The sequence below is a fragment of the Drosophila montana genome, unplaced genomic scaffold (assembly GCF_035044405.1).
Source record: "Drosophila montana isolate Dmon_TW-CO22-7 unplaced genomic scaffold, ASM3504440v1 contig_3733_1, whole genome shotgun sequence".
NCBI lineage: Eukaryota > Metazoa > Arthropoda > Insecta > Diptera > Drosophilidae > Drosophila > Drosophila montana.
The window spans coordinates 2,194,708-2,211,980 of NW_026998620.1; the positions used below are offsets into that span (position 1 = coordinate 2,194,708).

At 40.9% G+C, this 17,273-nt stretch overlaps 1 protein-coding gene across 1 annotated transcript; it reads right to left on the bottom strand.

The window, feature by feature from the left end:
- Positions 1–2,257: 2,257 nt before the first annotated feature.
- stg (string) lies at positions 2,258–6,358 on the bottom strand. Its single transcript, XM_064694182.1, has 2 exons — positions 5,656–6,358; positions 2,258–4,462 (listed from the first exon to the last, which is right to left on the bottom strand). The coding sequence occupies exons 1-2, from the start codon at positions 5,709–5,711 to the stop codon at positions 2,977–2,979; spliced, it is 1,542 nt and encodes a 513-aa protein (XP_064550252.1). The 5' UTR covers positions 5,712–6,358; the 3' UTR covers positions 2,258–2,976.
- Between the last annotated feature and the right edge of the window lie 10,915 nt (positions 6,359–17,273).

Here is a 17,273-nt window from a genome sequence, read left to right on the forward strand (position 1 = left end):
ACAGAGAGACACAGGCACACAGAGAGGCGCGTCGCTTTCAGAACTCGGAGCAACAGCAGGCGGCTTAAACGAGTCGAATTCGTGCTTCGGCGTCGGCGCAGTTCAAGCTCTTCAAGAACCTTTATCAAACGCACACACACACTCACGCACACTTATATAACAATAGAGTGTGTGTCACACACATACATACACTCGCACACACACACACACACAGGCACAGCCGCACAGCGGGCAGCTAGCTTGCAGTATCTAATGGCAGGGCTTACGCGGCGTATGCGCAATTTCTGAATTTTAATGCACACTCACACGCGCACACACACACGCGCACACACACAGAGTCGCAACACAGCTTGAGGATGCCACATGGTGGCATGTTGTTGACGCCAACGTGTTTTTGACCTTAATTGCGCTGATTAACCCGTTTTTCGCAGCAAGCCACCCAAAATCCACCCCAACCCCCCCCCCGCGCACCCGCACCCGCACCCCCTTCCACAAAAGGCAGCAGATAACTGTAGACAACACGCACAGCGTGCAGCATTTTGGCACCCTGCAGCTGTAATTGCCAAAGTGCGATGTGTCTTACAGCCAGAGCCAGCCCCCCTCCCCCCTCTCCCCCCCCCACCGCCCATCCAACGGCTGCAAGTAATGCCCACACTTGACGAATAAAGAAAACTATTTTTGCTTTATCCAACATTTTAGTCACTGTCACAAATTCTTAAGCTTTAAATTATGCATTTATCGCTTAAAAATTCAAAGGGCCCTTTTTTAAAAAGAATCTTTTTGAGCGCTGGACTTCCAATGTCCCATTTAAAAACTATGTAAAAACAAAAATTAATTTAAATAAATATAAATCTGTTTCAAAACTTAGTTCATTATTTTTTTAAATAACTATGCAATTTATCATATATGTTTTTCTTAAGTTATGTTAATGTTGGATAGTTCTATTACAGACAGAAAGAACCAAGGTGCGAAACTTGGATAAAGAGCTGTAGGAAATCTGGTACACGAACCGAACCTGAACGCAGGGTCTCGATCTGTGAACCAAACGTACATATTCTGTTGTGTTTGTAGCCCTGGTTTAAACCGTTTTTGCAACCTTGGTTCAAACCATTTAAAAAAGTCAAATATTTTTGAAATCTTGACAAGTTTTTCTCTGAGTGTAACTGTGCCAAGTCTTGCTTGCGTCATTTTAATGTCACACTGCTCGGAAATGAAAGGGTTTTGGACGCAACGCACGTTGCCCCAAATGCAAGTGGGTGGCATTCAGATGTGATTGCACTTAGAATTTGAGTGCTTAGCTTGAGAGGCGGGCGCCGAGGGAAGGGGGGACAACCAGCTCTGAGCAGCACTTAAGCTTTGCGGTAATTGCCACAAATGCTAATTGCACCATTTGCTTATATCTGCTGTCACAGGGAATTAAGCAAATGGTTGCCACGGAACTGGCCACAAAGTCTCACCCAGCCCTTCGCCAAGCCCTAATCAGCAAATAAATAATTAAAAGAACTGCACAACTTATCGTATGGTAGACAGGTAGAAATTGACAATAATTTATAGACACATATTTCAAAGCGATATTTAATATATTTAATAATAGTTTTTGACGGCACATTCATAAAATTCCACCCTTCTAGCTTTAATATCCCATGTTTCCTAACTCTCCTTAAAGCTACCTTACATTTTTAAAGATCTTCTAAAAGAAAATTAAATATTCGTCTTTTAAAAAAGCATATTTACCCAACTCGACACACACAGAATCAATAAAAAACACAAATTTGTAAAGTTTAAAAACCCGAGAATTTCAAAAAATTAACGGCCCTTTGAGTTGGCGCCATCTAGTTTACATTTTCTGTTCACTACCCTGCCTGTGTTTGGGTGCAGCCAACTTCACTTAACTATTCAAGACGCTGTGCAGACAGAAACCACGCAGGTCGCTTACAGTTACGGCTTCCCAGCTTAACATTAAGCTGTTAACGTAGCCAAGACACACTCCAAAGTGGCTCTTGTTAAATGCTTGCAGCAATTTTGTCTGCCATCTGGCATCATTCTGCATTTTGGCGCCAAAATCAAATTGAAACATTTTTTATCATATTTACAATTGCCAGCTATCCAATTTAACGAAAAATAATAAAATGCATTTAGTTTTCAGTTCAGGGTTTGTGATTTATATTTAAAATGTACGTCTTTGTTCAATAATATTGCCTTTTTTTGATGCAAAAATAAGCTTTGCTTAAAATAATCATTATATAATAAGTGGATGTTTCTTTTGTGGGGTCAAGGGGTTAAGGGTGGGCGAAGGGCTTTGTTTTACATAAAAATAAACAAATAATAAGCGTAAATTGTACCTAACACAAGTTTTCAACTTTCAACTCTTATGCTTAAAATAATTAAGATATTAATGTATGTGTGTGTGTCTGTTTGTGTGTGTGTATGATGATTGTGTGTGTGTGTGTGTGTGTTTTAGCCATTTTCTGTTTTGAGCTTACGAACTAGTGCGGGCGCGGGGTCTACGGAGGGGGGCCGCTTAAATTTGTATGACATTTAATTCTCATTTTAGATTATAATGCACATTTTTGTTACGTTAAAAAATTCAAACTAAAGCTCTAATAAATTGAACTAAATCGAGAATTTTTACATAAAACAATTAAACAAAAATCGATCAAAGAAAAACGAACTTAAAGAATGAGTCAAGGGAACAAAATGTTACAGTTTTAAATGTACATGTGAATGTGTGTGTGTGTGTGTGTGTGTGTGTAGGGGTGAGTGTAAGTGTGTGTGTGTGTGTGTGTGTATTATAATTAAGTCTTAGGGGCTACTAAAATTAACAAACGAAAATCAACAAAATCAACTTAAAATTTTCTCATTAAAATGAAATAAATACCCAGCTTTTGTTTTTGTTTTTTCTATGTACAAATAAAGGTTGTTTTTTGTTTTTTTTTTTTTTTTGGCGTTGCCACCCTCCCGCGAATTTCAGAGAATTTACAGCATGAGCCGCGAACGGGACTTCTTGATGCGGCCCGTGCCGGCGCCGCCGCAACCGTCGCCATTCCAGGACTTGGATTTGGCACGAAAATGGCGATAGGCCTCATTATAGGCCGGCTCCAGCATGGGCCGATACGCATTCGGCTGGCAGAGTTCCGGCTGCGTTTCGTAGAACTCTTTGTAGCCATTGTGCAGTAAATAGATTTCCGGATAATGGAGCGCCGGATACGCATGCGTATTGCGCTCCCGATCCAGATTGCGTAAGAAACGCGACATTTTTGGGCCACGCTCCGAGGAGAATTCACAATGAAAGATGATTATGTGACGCTTGTTGCCGGCAACGGCAGTTTGCTGCTGCTGCAGCTCAGTCTGTGCGGCGCTGAGAAACTCCTCGAGGATCTGCTCGTGGGTATAGAGATTCTTGGCACCGCGTATATGGCCGCCCTCAAACTCGTACGGATAGCGGCAGTCGATGATCCGGTAGCTGGCCACCTGATCCTCAAAATCACCGTTAAGCAGCTGGGCCACCGTTTCGCTAGAGATCGACTTGAGATCCCGATGCCGTCCCTCCATCAGGGGCAGGGCATACGCTTTGCTGAAATCCCCAATCAGTTGCGGCTCATTGCGATTCTCGGAGCGCGCCAGGGCGGACATGATCTCTGCATCATTTAGCGACATACATTTGCGCAAGGGCGGCGCATGGGCGTGGCCAATGTTGCTGGTGCTGCTAGCGGGCGGATTGATGGCGGCTGGATTGGGGCAGTTCTCCTTCTCGACGCAACGGTGACGCTTGCTTTGGATGGGCGAGCAGCTGGCCGATGCGGGCGGTTCGGGACGCTTGAAGCAGTCCCTGGCAGTCTCTGGCGTCTTTGGTTGCTGTTGTTGGTGTTGTTGTATTAATAGCTGATTGCTATTCGTCTCTGTCATGCTGAGGCAGCGGCGCACCGAGGGACGTCGCATCATGATGCTCAACGCTTCCGGGGATTTGGGCGTCACCTTGATTTGACCGCTAATCAGCGAATTTAGCCCGCTGGGCATGGCAAGCGCTGGCGGTGCCTGCTGTATGCCAGCAAAGGATTCCATTTCGAAGAGCTCCATGTACTCATCGTCCATGGAGGAGGACTCCATGGAGCCCGTCGAGGAGAGGCTGTTGAATATGCGAAAGCTGCGCGCAGGCGTTGCAGCGCTGCTCGCTGCCGCCGCCGCCGCCGCTGCTGGCGCCAACTGCTGCTGCGGCAGCTTGGGCTGGCGCACAATTTGAAAACGCTGCGGCGAACCCTCCGGCGAGAGCAGACCGAGCAGCGCCGGACTAACCGAACGCTGCGACGGCAACGGCAAAGCGTGCACGTCATCGTCATAGAACGAAAGCTCCTCCTCAGCATCCATGGGCATCAGCATGTTGTTGCTGTTGCTGTTGTTGTTGTTGCTGTTGTTGGTCAGCGCACGGCGAACGCGGCGACTGGAGCTGTTTTTGTTTAAATTGCTGCAAGACAGAAGGAAGGAGAGAAAGAGAGAGAGAGAGAGGGGGAGGATTAGTCAACTGTATTTCGTATGCTTCCTGCTGCTGGTTGTGCTGCCTAAACTGTGGCGGGTCATTAAACCCGCAGCTAAAAATATGCGACGGCGGCGGCGTCGGTGGTGTAAAACAACAACAACAGCAACAAAAACGCGAAGAAGAAGCAGCAGCAACGTCGAGGGGTTGCTGCGCTCAATTCCCGTTCTTGTTGTTGTTGTTGCTGTCCCTCTTTCGCTTGTAATTTTCGTAAATAAGGAAATTTGAATTAGAACTTGAAGAGTGCCCTGCCTCGTTGCGCCTTTTTGCGGTACTCTAAGCGGAATTTCCCTTTTGCACGCGTTCCGCTCGAGCTGCGGTCAAATGCATCTGCACTTTTGACGACTTTTTGGGTCACGCAAGGCAGAACCGCAAGCAGCAAAGCAGCAGCAAAAGACGAAGACGCAACAACAATACAAACACAGGCAAGAACATTGCAATCGGCTGTAACCAACTGCGCCATGCTCTGTGTGCTAAGTGCTTCAAAACTGTAAGCCCTAGACAGTGTCTATCAAACTATTATTGGCAAGTCAATTTATGGGGCGTGTCCAAAGTATCTTTGAAGTAACACATTAGTTAGACACCTGCTGAATTTGTTGACCAGCTCTAAAAAATATAATTTATTGGCCCCAAAAATATACTCTTTTTCACTTTAAGAACAGAGTACAAACTTTTGCTGTTGTTATTTTCTTTGGAGCTGTGCGAGCTTCGCGGAAGCCGGTTTAATGAATGAAAAAGCAACAATAACAACAGCTGAGCGCCACAGCCAAAAAAAAAAACGTGTCGTTCGCTCGTGTGGAGCGTGCAAAAAATAATGAGAAAAAACATTTTACTCTTACTTTTGTTCAACTGTAAAACAAGCAGCGCAGTCGACAGCGCAGCAGCGAACGCTTTGCGGCTTCTTCTGCTCAGTGCCGTTGTTCACAAATTTGCTTTTGTATGTGTGTGAGCGCTTTGTTGTTGTTGTTGTCGGTGCTGTTCAAGTTCAAGCACGACGCTTTTGTTGTTGAAATTTACTTGCACTTTTATTTTATTACATTAGCTATACTATCTTCCTATGCGTTTTATGCTCCAATTAATACGCTTTTATCTAGTTCTTTTTTGCCTTGCTTTGTAATAATTACCTGATATTGCAATCCATCGTGCAGTTGTTCTCTTCGGCAATTGTTTCCCACAGCATTTTGTATTATTGAATTTATTTGTTTGCAGAAGATGTAAAAATGATTTAGCTATTTTGATTGTAGATTTCCAACGCGTGAATTTTTAGCGTTTTTTTTTCTTCTTCTGAAAATTGCTAAAACACAATTTTCGCACGTTTCTTTTGCTGGCACATTTACAGTTAGTTTATTAGTTCGTTTCGTTTTCGTTAGTTGCGGCTTTGCACTTTGTAGTCCTTCGTTGAGTTTTTTGTTGTTGTTGCATTTGTAAACCGTATTTGTTAAAAACTAATATTGCATTTGTTGTTGCATATTTCTTTTTTGGAGTTTTGCATTATTGTGTCCGTTTAAACATTGTTGCATTTGTTTGTAGTTTCACGTACTTTGTGAGTTCTTTGTGTGCTGCGTTTTGTATTAATATTTTATATCCCAATCGTTTTAACACAAACACACACACAAGTTTACTGCACTACCGTACGAGTGGCAGAGAGAGGGAGAGCAGCTCGAGGCGCAGATGTTGACACGACGACGAACAGAAAACAAATGTAGTTCTCGAGCCGAGCGCAGCTGGTTTTAAAGAGCGGCGGCCGTGTATGCAACCCCCGCTGCCGGCAAGCCGCTGTCGACGTCGCTGCTCTTTTGTGCGAGCAGCAGCAAGTATAACGGCAGGAGCAGGAGCAGGAATTGAAGCAGCAGTGAGAGCAGGAGCGAGGCTAGGCGGTTAGGAGCGGGAGCAGCAGCTACATATGTATTGAACAGTTTTCCATTTGCCATATCCCTATTCCAATAACAAATATCAAGGGGCGAACTAGGATAGAAGAAGTCGGAAAATCTGTGCAGTTGGAGCGAACGATCACTGGCCAGTGCCTGTGCAACAGGTAGCGCTCATCAATTTCCCCTACCCGATGCGCGGCCGGAGCACAATTGAAGGCGCAAATTTTGGCGCGCGAGCTTTTATAGCGCGAAGCGCGTCGTCGCCGACGCTGAGCGCCAAACCGATAGCCGAGTGGGCCCTGATTGGGGGCCGAGCGACGATTCGTGTGGAGGCCGAAGCAAGAAAAAACACATGTGATTTACGTTGCAATCGAATGGCTGGAACCAGAGCCTGGAGCCAGCGGCCGCCTCAGCCTGCGTCTTCGGGCAACGTGCAAATCTTTAAGCAGAATTTCAGAAGCAGAAGCAGACGCAGACGACGACGGCGACGACGACGACGATGGCATCGACTGAGCGGCATCGATTGTGTCGTTCGCAGGTAACAATGTGAGATCCACGCATTCCGTGACGCCTGCACGCCCAGTCGTCCCCCTTGGACCCCAAAGCGTACATCAGCAGGTAGTCGTTGTGCCAGGTCCCAGTCATATGATCGACACAGTGCTCTTTGGGGGAGGTGGTGCGGGGCGTGGCTCTTTTGTGTTTTGCAGACGTAGACGCCAATGTCGTTAAATGAGCAGAGGTCCATGCATGTGTGTGAGCGTGTATGTGCGTGTGCGTGTGTGTGCGTTTGAGTGTGTGTGGGCAGTTGCGGCAAAGTTAAAGCAAAAATCGAGTTACATATGCGCGCATGGATGTGTGTGTGTGCAGGCCCTGCGGGAGTCGCGTCGTGCATGGCAGGGGAAACGGTGGGGGCACCCATGGGTATAGCAATGCCAGCCAAGTGCTGCTTGTAAAGACTTGGCGAATTCCTCCGCGGCAGGCAAATCCACAGCAAACAGCGCAATGTACAACAAGCATAAGAAACAACTAAATTGGACGGCGACCATGCGGCGACATCATTTATAAAAACTATCATGCGAATCATATGGGCAAGGCAAATGATTTGAGCTGGTGTTGCCAGCCGCTGCAAAATGCGCTCAAAGCTAAATGAGCTACGGTTTCATTCTCTTGAATTGCTTTTGTGCTGCTGCAGGAAGAGGATCATCTTTTTGAAAGAATAAACAACAAACTAAAAGGACGCAGAAATCATAAAGTGGTTTTGAACAAGTTAAAAAACATGCGGCAAAGAAAAAAAAAAGCTCAAACTCATTCATAGTGCGACACAGTGGGCTGAACATGCGAGACTGTTGGCCAAATTAGATGGTTACCTTCGTAATACATATGTATATCTTACATAAGAAGATGCTTATGAACAATTTTAAAATGTGCATGTGATTGTATTCCCATTTTAACTACATGTCATATGTCGTCGTTTTAATTGGTTTGCTCACTTTCGATAAGCACATGAATGCAATAGATCACACACCACGGTGCGGCGACACAGATGAAGACAGAACACAAAAAGGGCAAACAGAAATCAAAAATGTATGCAAAAAACTCACTCACACACTAATGCAGCGAGTGAATTTGATTGCGAGCAGGGAATAGGCGGCACACTAATACAAGCAGCGAACACTATGAAATTGCAGAAACAACGTGAATGGGAATGGAGCACAACAATAGCAGCGGGAGCAGCAACAGCAAATAAACTCCCAAAAAAAAAAGAGAAGTGGAATGAACAACGTGAAGAACTAAATTGTAAATCGAAATTCCAAGAAGTGAGGTCTGAGATTTGGTCGGTTTTTATTTTTTAAGCGCCTGATGTCGACGGCGACATACAAAAAAAAGTGTGCAAAAAAGCGTTTGAGATACTTTTACGCGCGCGCGCGAAAGCCAACCAGTGCGAGGGGCGTGGCGGGCAGAAATTGTGTGTACGCGAGTGTGTGTGTGTGTGTGTGGCATTTAGGGCTTGTGCATACAAAAGGTATCGCATGGAGTCCACGGGGAGGCAAAGACGTGCAATTAGTGTGCAATAGGTAAGTTATGAGCATTTCATCCATTTGCATATTATCTGCGTGTACGTGTGTATGCGTGCATATAAATTAAAGCGTATGTACAGTGAAAGCCCTCTTGAGCGAACACCCACGCGTGAAAGAGATGTCAAAGAATGAACACAAAAATTCACAAATTTTAAGCATAGTTATATATTTACTCTTATTTATCTTCATGTTCCTATACTTTTCTATCTTGAATCTACTGTTGCCCTTTTATTTTAAAGTCCAATTGTGGTACATGTAATTCTTTTGCTTAACATGAGCTTTTACTGTATGTGTGCAAGAAGTCTCCAATGGCAGCCAAAAGCTATGCCAAATTTGAATTGGAGATTGACAAAGGTGTTGACAGGCGGTTGGCATTGAAGGTATTTGAACTTCGTACGGAATTTGGGCCGGATCGAGACCATGTGATCGAGCGCCCCGAATTGTAGGGGAAATCGAAGAATGTACATAAGAAGCAGCGTAACATAGACAAATGCTGATCAGAATGAATGCCCACACACACACACACATACACATACATATATACACAAACAGTTAGAAAAGGATAGGTGCGCGGGGAATGACCCTCGGTCCCGTTTCGGTTCCTATACACAATCCTGTTCCTTGCAGGCCTCTGCCAGCTATACTACAGGGTACATATGTTCAATCAGCTGATCGTACGTAGCCCGAAGGACATGCACACAGCAGAGCAGAGAATTAGTCCTGCTGTTCTGTGGTATGTGTGTGACACGAGCAGGAGGAGAGGCACGGGGAACGAGCACAACGCGCGCGCAAAATTCCTTAACACGAGCCCAACAACAAAAACAAATCTTAGTGTGTGTGTGTGTTTGTGTTTGTGTGTGTGTGTGTACAAGACGTAGCAGGGGGGGCGCTGAGATTTCTTGCACTCGCCGATGTGCATTGGTCAGGCAAAGCGAAGAAGTAGGTGAAGAGCGCTCGAGCGCTCGGAAGAAGTGTACAAAGAGGAAACGCGTTTTGATTTTAGCGCCAAAATATGCTGTTGCTGTATATGTGTGTCAGTGTGAGCGCAGTGCGAGAGTGTGTGCAGGATTCGTCTACTTGGCAGTGATGCCACAATATTAAAAGGCGCAAACAGCTAAATAATTTAAAACAAATTTAAATTATTATTAGGATAGGTTGGGTGGTCCGATTTTGTATGTACTGTACGGTGCCTCAAAACATTTTGTACTGGTTGCTAATAATATACTCATTTGCAACTTTTTGGAGGTTGTTGATATGTTAGGATCATAGTAATGGCTAAGTAAAGCAACAAAAAGAAAACAATACAATACGACTTAGTGAAAATTTAAAGCCTAAAGTATGCACTTTGTATTATGTATGACCTTCCGAGAAGTTCAAATGTACATATATTTTCTATGTATATATAATTTTTTTTAATACAAATTTCTAATGGGCTTACGAGTTTTTATAAACATCAAAAAAAGTTCAAATAAATGATAACAAAAATATCCATCTAGGATTAAAGTAGTCATATTTCTCTAAAAACATTTTCTAGAATTCCGCAGCTAGTGCGCTTTTAAAAAGCTAGAAATAGCTATATGGCAGCTAAGATGGCAACTCTGCTGCAGAGAGTAGCGCGATCTATACATATGTATGTATATATGAATGTATGATTATGTACATATGTATGTATGTTAATACATGTGCATTTTGTGTGGCCGTCTGCGAGGCTGTTTATCTTTGAGCTCTGCTGCAGTCGCTGCTGTGATTTCTTGCAGTCTTTGTCGCTCCTCTGATTATGTGCAATGTTGTTGTTGCTGCTGCTGTTGTTGTTGTTGTTGTTTTTGTTGCCGTTCGACGTTTGTCTTTTTGCCTCCGCCGCGTTTTGTTGTTGCTATTTTATGTTTCCTTCGCCGCCTTGCACCGTATTCTTTAGCTCCTTGTTCGCCTTGTCTACAAGCTGATTGTGAGAAATATTTTTCGTTACTTGACTTTTTGCTGTGCGTGCTCCTTCTGTCTGTCCTCTATCCTCCGTCCATTGGCGGCCACTCGATCCCACAGTCACAACTCGCGCTGTCCCCTCCCTCCTCCCGCTGTGCCACCCCCCGCGCTGTCTGCCGCAGCTCCATTTCCTCGCACACACTAATTGATTCTCTGCATAAATTTTATTTAAAGCTTTAATAAATGTCAAAATAAGCAATTCATTTCGATGTTAGAGAACGCATCCATTCCCGCACACTCACACGTCACATTCACAAAACACTCACCACATTTACATTCACATTCACATCACATTCACCAAATGAAGCTTTCTCTGTGGCAATCAATTGCCGGGTTCAGAGTTTAAATGTGCTGCTGCTGAAGATGCGCAGCCCAAGACAAGCAATTCTTATACATATATGTATGTATGTAAACATTGTACAGGCATATGTATGTACATATGTAAATATGAACATATGTATATTCTGCATCCAGAGATTGTGTGTTACGTGACGTTACAAGCCCTGTAAATTTCTTGGGAGCGAGTTGTATGCGATTTTTATAGATTTCATTAAGAAAAACCTTATGGAGTTTTGTTAGTATTGGAATTAATGGGAATGTGAAATATTAAATACCCTTGCAGATCAAATAACACCCAATCGAAGGTCTTTTCGTACAATTTCTGTTTCATCCGATTGTTCCTATGAGAGCTATATCAAATAGTGTTCCAATTCTCTGAGAGAGAAGCTCGCTATTTCCGAGTTTGGTTATCTTAAAAATCAGATTAAATTAAATAGATCAGATTAATTAAATAATAAATTAAATACATAATTAAAAACAATTTTTCACACAGATATATGATATATATATTTCACAATATTATATGATATAGATATTGGATTATACCGAAAAATTTACTATCATAGTTATATCTTTTACAGGAGTATATAAATTTTACAACTATTCTATTGCAGTTTTGTAATTCTCAATAGATATTTTTCTATTTTTCTCGAGGCGGATTACTGGAAACGCATCTGTAATACATTCTTGAAAACAGATCTTGACTTTAAGCGTTATTAGTCCCAGCTTTTGCTAGCTGTCGCCCTACATTTCCGGGAATAACACCTGAAATTGTAACTACGTCTGCTCGTGTATTTGCATATGCAGGGCCCCCAAGAGCTGTAACGCTCCACTTACTGCTAACCTGATGGGGCCTGGCATTGTTATGATAACTTCTAACGGTCAACTGATAAGCTGAGCTCTCCAAGCTTCCCCAAGACCCAAGCGATATTTATTGCATTGTTTGCACAGCTCTTAGCAAATAGGCATAGTCTATATACATGTATATACATATATCAGAAGTCTATATATACGAAGTTTACATAAGTATTTGTGTATGCGTATGGAATGATATGAGGCTGCCTCAGGAAGTACTAATCAACATTGCCCGGCTCAGCAGCCCAACAAAAGTTGGTATTGTATGTGGGCAAATAGGCAACAACAACTTGAGGCGTGGATGATAGGGGGCCGGACAGGGTGGGGGAGGTTTCACTGTGGAAGTAGGTTGTTTTTGTTGTTGTTGTTGCTGTTGTTGCTGTTGTTGTTTAATGAGCGAACAATGTTCTTGACATGCTTAGATATTTTTTTAAAATATATTTCTTTATGCCCTTTCCCAGAGTTGCTTGGGATGTGTGTAAAGCTTGGTAATAAATGTATACAAAGCATATATTCTTTAAAAAATTAAAAGTTAAGTCTACACATTTTCTAACATCCGGATAAAAGAGTAAAAGATACATAGAGTTCTCATAAATCTCATTTTCTTTACATTAAAAGTAATCTTAAACTTTTTCATTCAAGTATTATTTGAGCTAATATCTTGCCAAAACCATAAAAGCATCAGATCGCGTTATCATCTAGCTGAGATGGAAACAATCTGTCAAACTTTGAGATCTTGCATAAAAAACATTTTTATCTTTAAAGATATCTGGAGCCAACTTATGAATTGCGCTCTTCTCTAAGATTTTAATATTTGTTTCAATTCGTATCTAAATCGAATTACCATATATTAAAGCTTTCATATTAATGGTCAGCACTAATTCTAATTCTTATATAGAAACCTTCTTTGTATTCTAAGATAAACAAACTTTATCTGATCTTAATCTTATAAGCATGGAATTAATATAGCATAAAGCTCTAGTAGGAACAATTGTTAGTAAATCGGGAATAAACTATGTTTTATATGTAATAAGTAAAAGACATTCATTTCAGTTAGTTGAAGGTCTTACTATATAACGCAGATCACAATCTTATGTACATATCATACTTCTTCATATTACATTTAGAGTATTCATTTTTCGGTCTTTAATTGTTTTTCAATTTTTTTGTTATGTATGTCGCGCAAATTTCGCGCGCATTTCGATTCCAATTATGATATGGGGGGCAATATATAATAGTGACACATTTGTCGAGGTCAGTGGGGCATAGACTGGGCATAGACCAGGCATATTGGCGATAAGGCAGCCGTCGGCTCATCTGTCTGCCACATTGTGTGTGCCCGCTGTGTGTGCCACTTGAGTTTCCCACAGCCAGCCAGCCGCAGCATCAGCCAGCTCCACCCCCCACGGTTTGCTTAGTATTGCTATTGAAAATCGATCAACAATTAGTTGATGTTTTGCTAGCAATTTTCTATATAATTAGAATAGTGGCAGCGGGTTCTCTCATTGTTCTGGCTCGAGTGCTTCTGGCCATTTTCGCAGGACAATTCGCCTTGTGGCAGGCACTCGTTGCCACTCGTTGGGCATGTGTCTAACTGTTGTATTGTTTTTTCTTTTCATTTTGTTTTTTTTTTTTGCTTTCAATTTGGGTCACAATGTGCTGCAAAACAAGTGCCGACATTGAAACAATCTTTGGCATTAATTTTTGGCCGGTTCCGGGCAGGCAGTGCAAAATCTTCATTGTCACATGTTGCACAGCATTTTGGTTCCCACACAGCAGGCAATTTATATATATGTATATATATATATATTTCTGTTTTCTTCCTTTTTTCGCATGTCTTCTCTCAAGTGTCTGTGAGGCTTATGACTCTGTGATCGAGACCTTGTTCCCTTTATAACACTTCTTAAAATAGCTTTTCAGAGAACCTTGTAATAAAACCTTGTGTTTAGTGTGTATATAAAGTAGAGTCGAGATCTGAATCATGCAAAGATAGACAGCAAGAAAAATAGAAGTTATTATAATAGATTGGCCAAGATAGAAGATACCAGATACAAGAGTATCAAAATTTGTTTGGAGTTATTGGAGAACTGAATCTTAAATAGATACATGAATAAACAGAGACAGGCTCTATATGAATTCTAAATCAGTATCAATAGTTGATTTTGATTGATAGTCCCACTATCGTCTCTTGGTCTATTTTTCTGTTGCAGGCAGCACATATATCGGAATCTGATTAATCGGACCAATATATCATATAGCTGTTATGTTTGGTTCTCAAGATATCTTCCCCAAAATTAGTTCCTAAGAGCTTCGCGATTCTTCTCATTTGTCTGCCAAACCTAAAACCTTCTGTTTAGAAGGGTATTTAATGAATTATCTGTTATTATTTACTTTTAATTCTCTAATTAGTAAAAAACGCTCATTTCCGTTTGTTTGGCTTTTGGAGACGTCCCTCTATACAACTTTAACCATGATTACCGTTTTAAAAGCGGCTAAAAATGACTTTTTATGATGTAATTTAAAGCTAAATCTTTCAGCTTATTTTGTGACTTGAGAAAAAAGTTGAAAAACTAAAAAAAAATTTCCGAAAATGAAAAACATTCAACATAATTTTCTTTTAAACTATAATTTTATTTTTATTTTTATTTTTTTTTTTTTTATTTCGTTATTTGTACTCATTCTTTTTTGAAAAAAAAACGGTCTTGAAAATCTTTAGTACTCAATTTTTCCAAAAAAATTAAAAATTATACTCTAAAAATATGAACTAATTCTTTTCCAAGTTGATTCCAATTATGAAAATATATTTTATTATAATATTTCGAATAATATGTGGGAGCAAAGGGATACATATGATTAGTACTCAAAAAACTTGTTTACAAATTATACCCAATTCTAATATGTTTATGCTTTGGATGTGATCAACGACTTCTGTCAGTTTGACATGATATCCTTGAGGCTTCTTTGATGTGAACCCCTTTGCGCTGCTTTATGTACCCTCGCGTGGTCAATGTTTATGTTTAGATTAATAACGGCCACGCGACTGACCCACGAACTGACCACTGGTCAGTTAATTTTTAGTAATGCTCCGAGTTCCTCCCTCTTGGGAGCTGTGCTAACTGTGTCTAGGGCAGACCACAATATAGGCCTGCAGCCAATCTATAGCCTGGGGCAATATGTTGAAATTAATCAGAGGGCACAACCCTGCCGCGGAATCCTTTCGCTGTGCCCTTTGTGCTGGGTACTGTGTACACAGCATGTAATTAATTGATTAACATTCTTAAGGATAGCATTTCTTTTGGATTGATGTGCCGATCTTATCGCGTTACATTCGCGCAGCCTTTCAACACATTCGAGAGCCGGCGCAACCCTTTTTGTGATAAATTTCTCTGCTATTTGCCTGACCAGATCCGGGACAATGGGCATGGCTATGTCCGTGGCGGGGCATTTCATTCATGCATCTCTGGAGATGATTTGTTCGCCTTGATCCTAATCGCCAGTATACCCTGTACGCTCTTAAAGTGGTTAAATAGGGGTATGATTAATTTATGAAAAGGCAGTAGAACCAAGCTCATTTATTCTTGACTAGATGCCGACTATAAAAGTCCATAGTCGTTGAAGAGCCCGCCTTTTCTTCTAAATGTGTCGAGCTCAGAGACATTAAGAGGTTTGAGAATATAATTTTGATGAAGTATTCTCTTACCACTCCTAAGACTTTACCCGCTTTAAGCCAAACTCCAAGCAAATGAGAGCTAGTTATATAATATTAAATATGTAGGTTGTCATAGAATCAACAAAGATCAGGTGGATACTTGCAGCATCTGCTCCCCAAAATTTAAAGTAAAATTTTAGAGTAAGAATTCTGATTTTTTATATATTCACAATAGCATCTACAAATTCTGAAAATCTCATGACAATCGGACAACAAATCTGGAAGTTATATAGGAATACTTTTTACAAGCTGGGAGAACAGTGAGAAAAGTAAAAGAATCAGCCACAAGTTGTCTACAGGGTATCTAACTGTTCGTCAAGCTGGAGTCAAGCATTCAGTACGAGTCTACTTCGCATCTTATCTAACGCGCAGTTTGTTTCTTAGAACTCGGACGTGACAGCAAGCCATCTATTTCTTGAACAAAACAACGCAATTTAAGCGCTGAAATCAGTCAAATCAGCTGGCCAAGCTAAACCACAGACGGAGTGCACTTAAGTTGATCCTGGTCCAGCAATTTCTCAATGTCTTAAGGAATTACACAGCACATTAGATGGGCATCGGATGTGGCTGATGTTGCATAATCCCAGAGATATATGTCGGGCTCGCTCAGCTGGCAAAGTTTTGCATCCCTTAGGGGAAATTAAGCGAAATTTCGCAGCACATATCCATGCCCTTTCCCATGCACAGACGGGATGGGTCGCTTACCTTAAGGGGCCCATTCGGCAAAAGCAATTGCATTGTTTTACTAACAACATCAAAGTTATGACAAGATTTTGTCTATCACAGCCCAAGCTGTTGCCCCCCCCCACCCCTCCTTCAATGTTGCTTTCTGGCAGGGTTCGAGGGATGCAATCCCCGATCGACCTAGCCAGAAGACAGACAGACAACTCGTCCGGCCAAGCTGACAGAATGACTGACAACCCAACAGAGCACCGAGCACAGTTGGGCCGTTGTCTTCAAATGCATTACGATTGAATTTCAAATTTAATCGCATATACAAATTTTATTTATGTGACATGGGTGCATTTTCTCTGTACCGTGGGATGGAAACTTTGCGCGCGTTCTCTGCCAACTTGAAGATCACAAATGGTCACAATGGTCTTTCACTTTGTCTCGATTTGCGCAGGGTTGGGGGTAAGGAAATGTTAGTCGACAACAAAATGTGAAAGGGCAGTTGAAGAAACTTAAAACTTGAACAGCAAATTTTTTTAAATTTAAAATTAATTTTTCATTTATCTTTCGGTTCGGTAAAGTTCTGAAGGAACTGAATAATAAGCAATAAAAAAATTTAAATGAGGAGTAAATAAATTAAAATGTATAAACAAATATCTAATGAAATGTTTAAGCTTTTTAATTAATTTCAATTAATTATTTCATATTTTACATTGGAACTTTAGTTTCGATTTTTAAAAATATTTGTACGCAGATATTTTTATTTTGTTTTTTGATATAATTTATATATATTGTCAACCATTTTATTATAAAAAGATTAAGGAAATGGATGAATTATTATTTACTAAATATTCAGTGAGATATTTAAAAATATTTAAAGAAAAACCTTTTCTTTTTTTTATGAAATAATTTATATTTTGTCAATAATTTTATTAGAGAAAGATTAAGGAAATGGATGAAGTAATATTTACTTAATATTGAGTATATATTACATCTGAACAATTTGACCTAAATAATGTTTATAATATAACATAATAGATTCTTATAAGTTCTATGATTCTTCGGGATCCCAGATAACATCATTTTCCAGCTAACTCATAGTTGTACTCTAAAAGACTGAAAATGGTCTTTTGGAAAAAAAGGCTGTTGGTATTTGCAAACATTAATCGGAATAGATCTCTACTTTGTCAATTTCGAAAATTAATATCGTTTATTTGAGATTTGAGAACTAGGCTCCA

What these genes read in the sequence shown, in the direction of transcription:
- stg (XM_064694182.1), bottom strand. Translation starts at nt 5,711, where the DNA reads ATGCTGTGGGAAACAATTGCCGAAGAGAACAACTGCACGATGGATTGC. An exon ending in ACGATGGATTGCAATATCAG is followed by an intron (nt 4,463 to 5,655) that starts GTAATTATTACA and finishes TCTGTCTTGCAG; the next exon opens with CAATTTAAACAAAAACAGCT.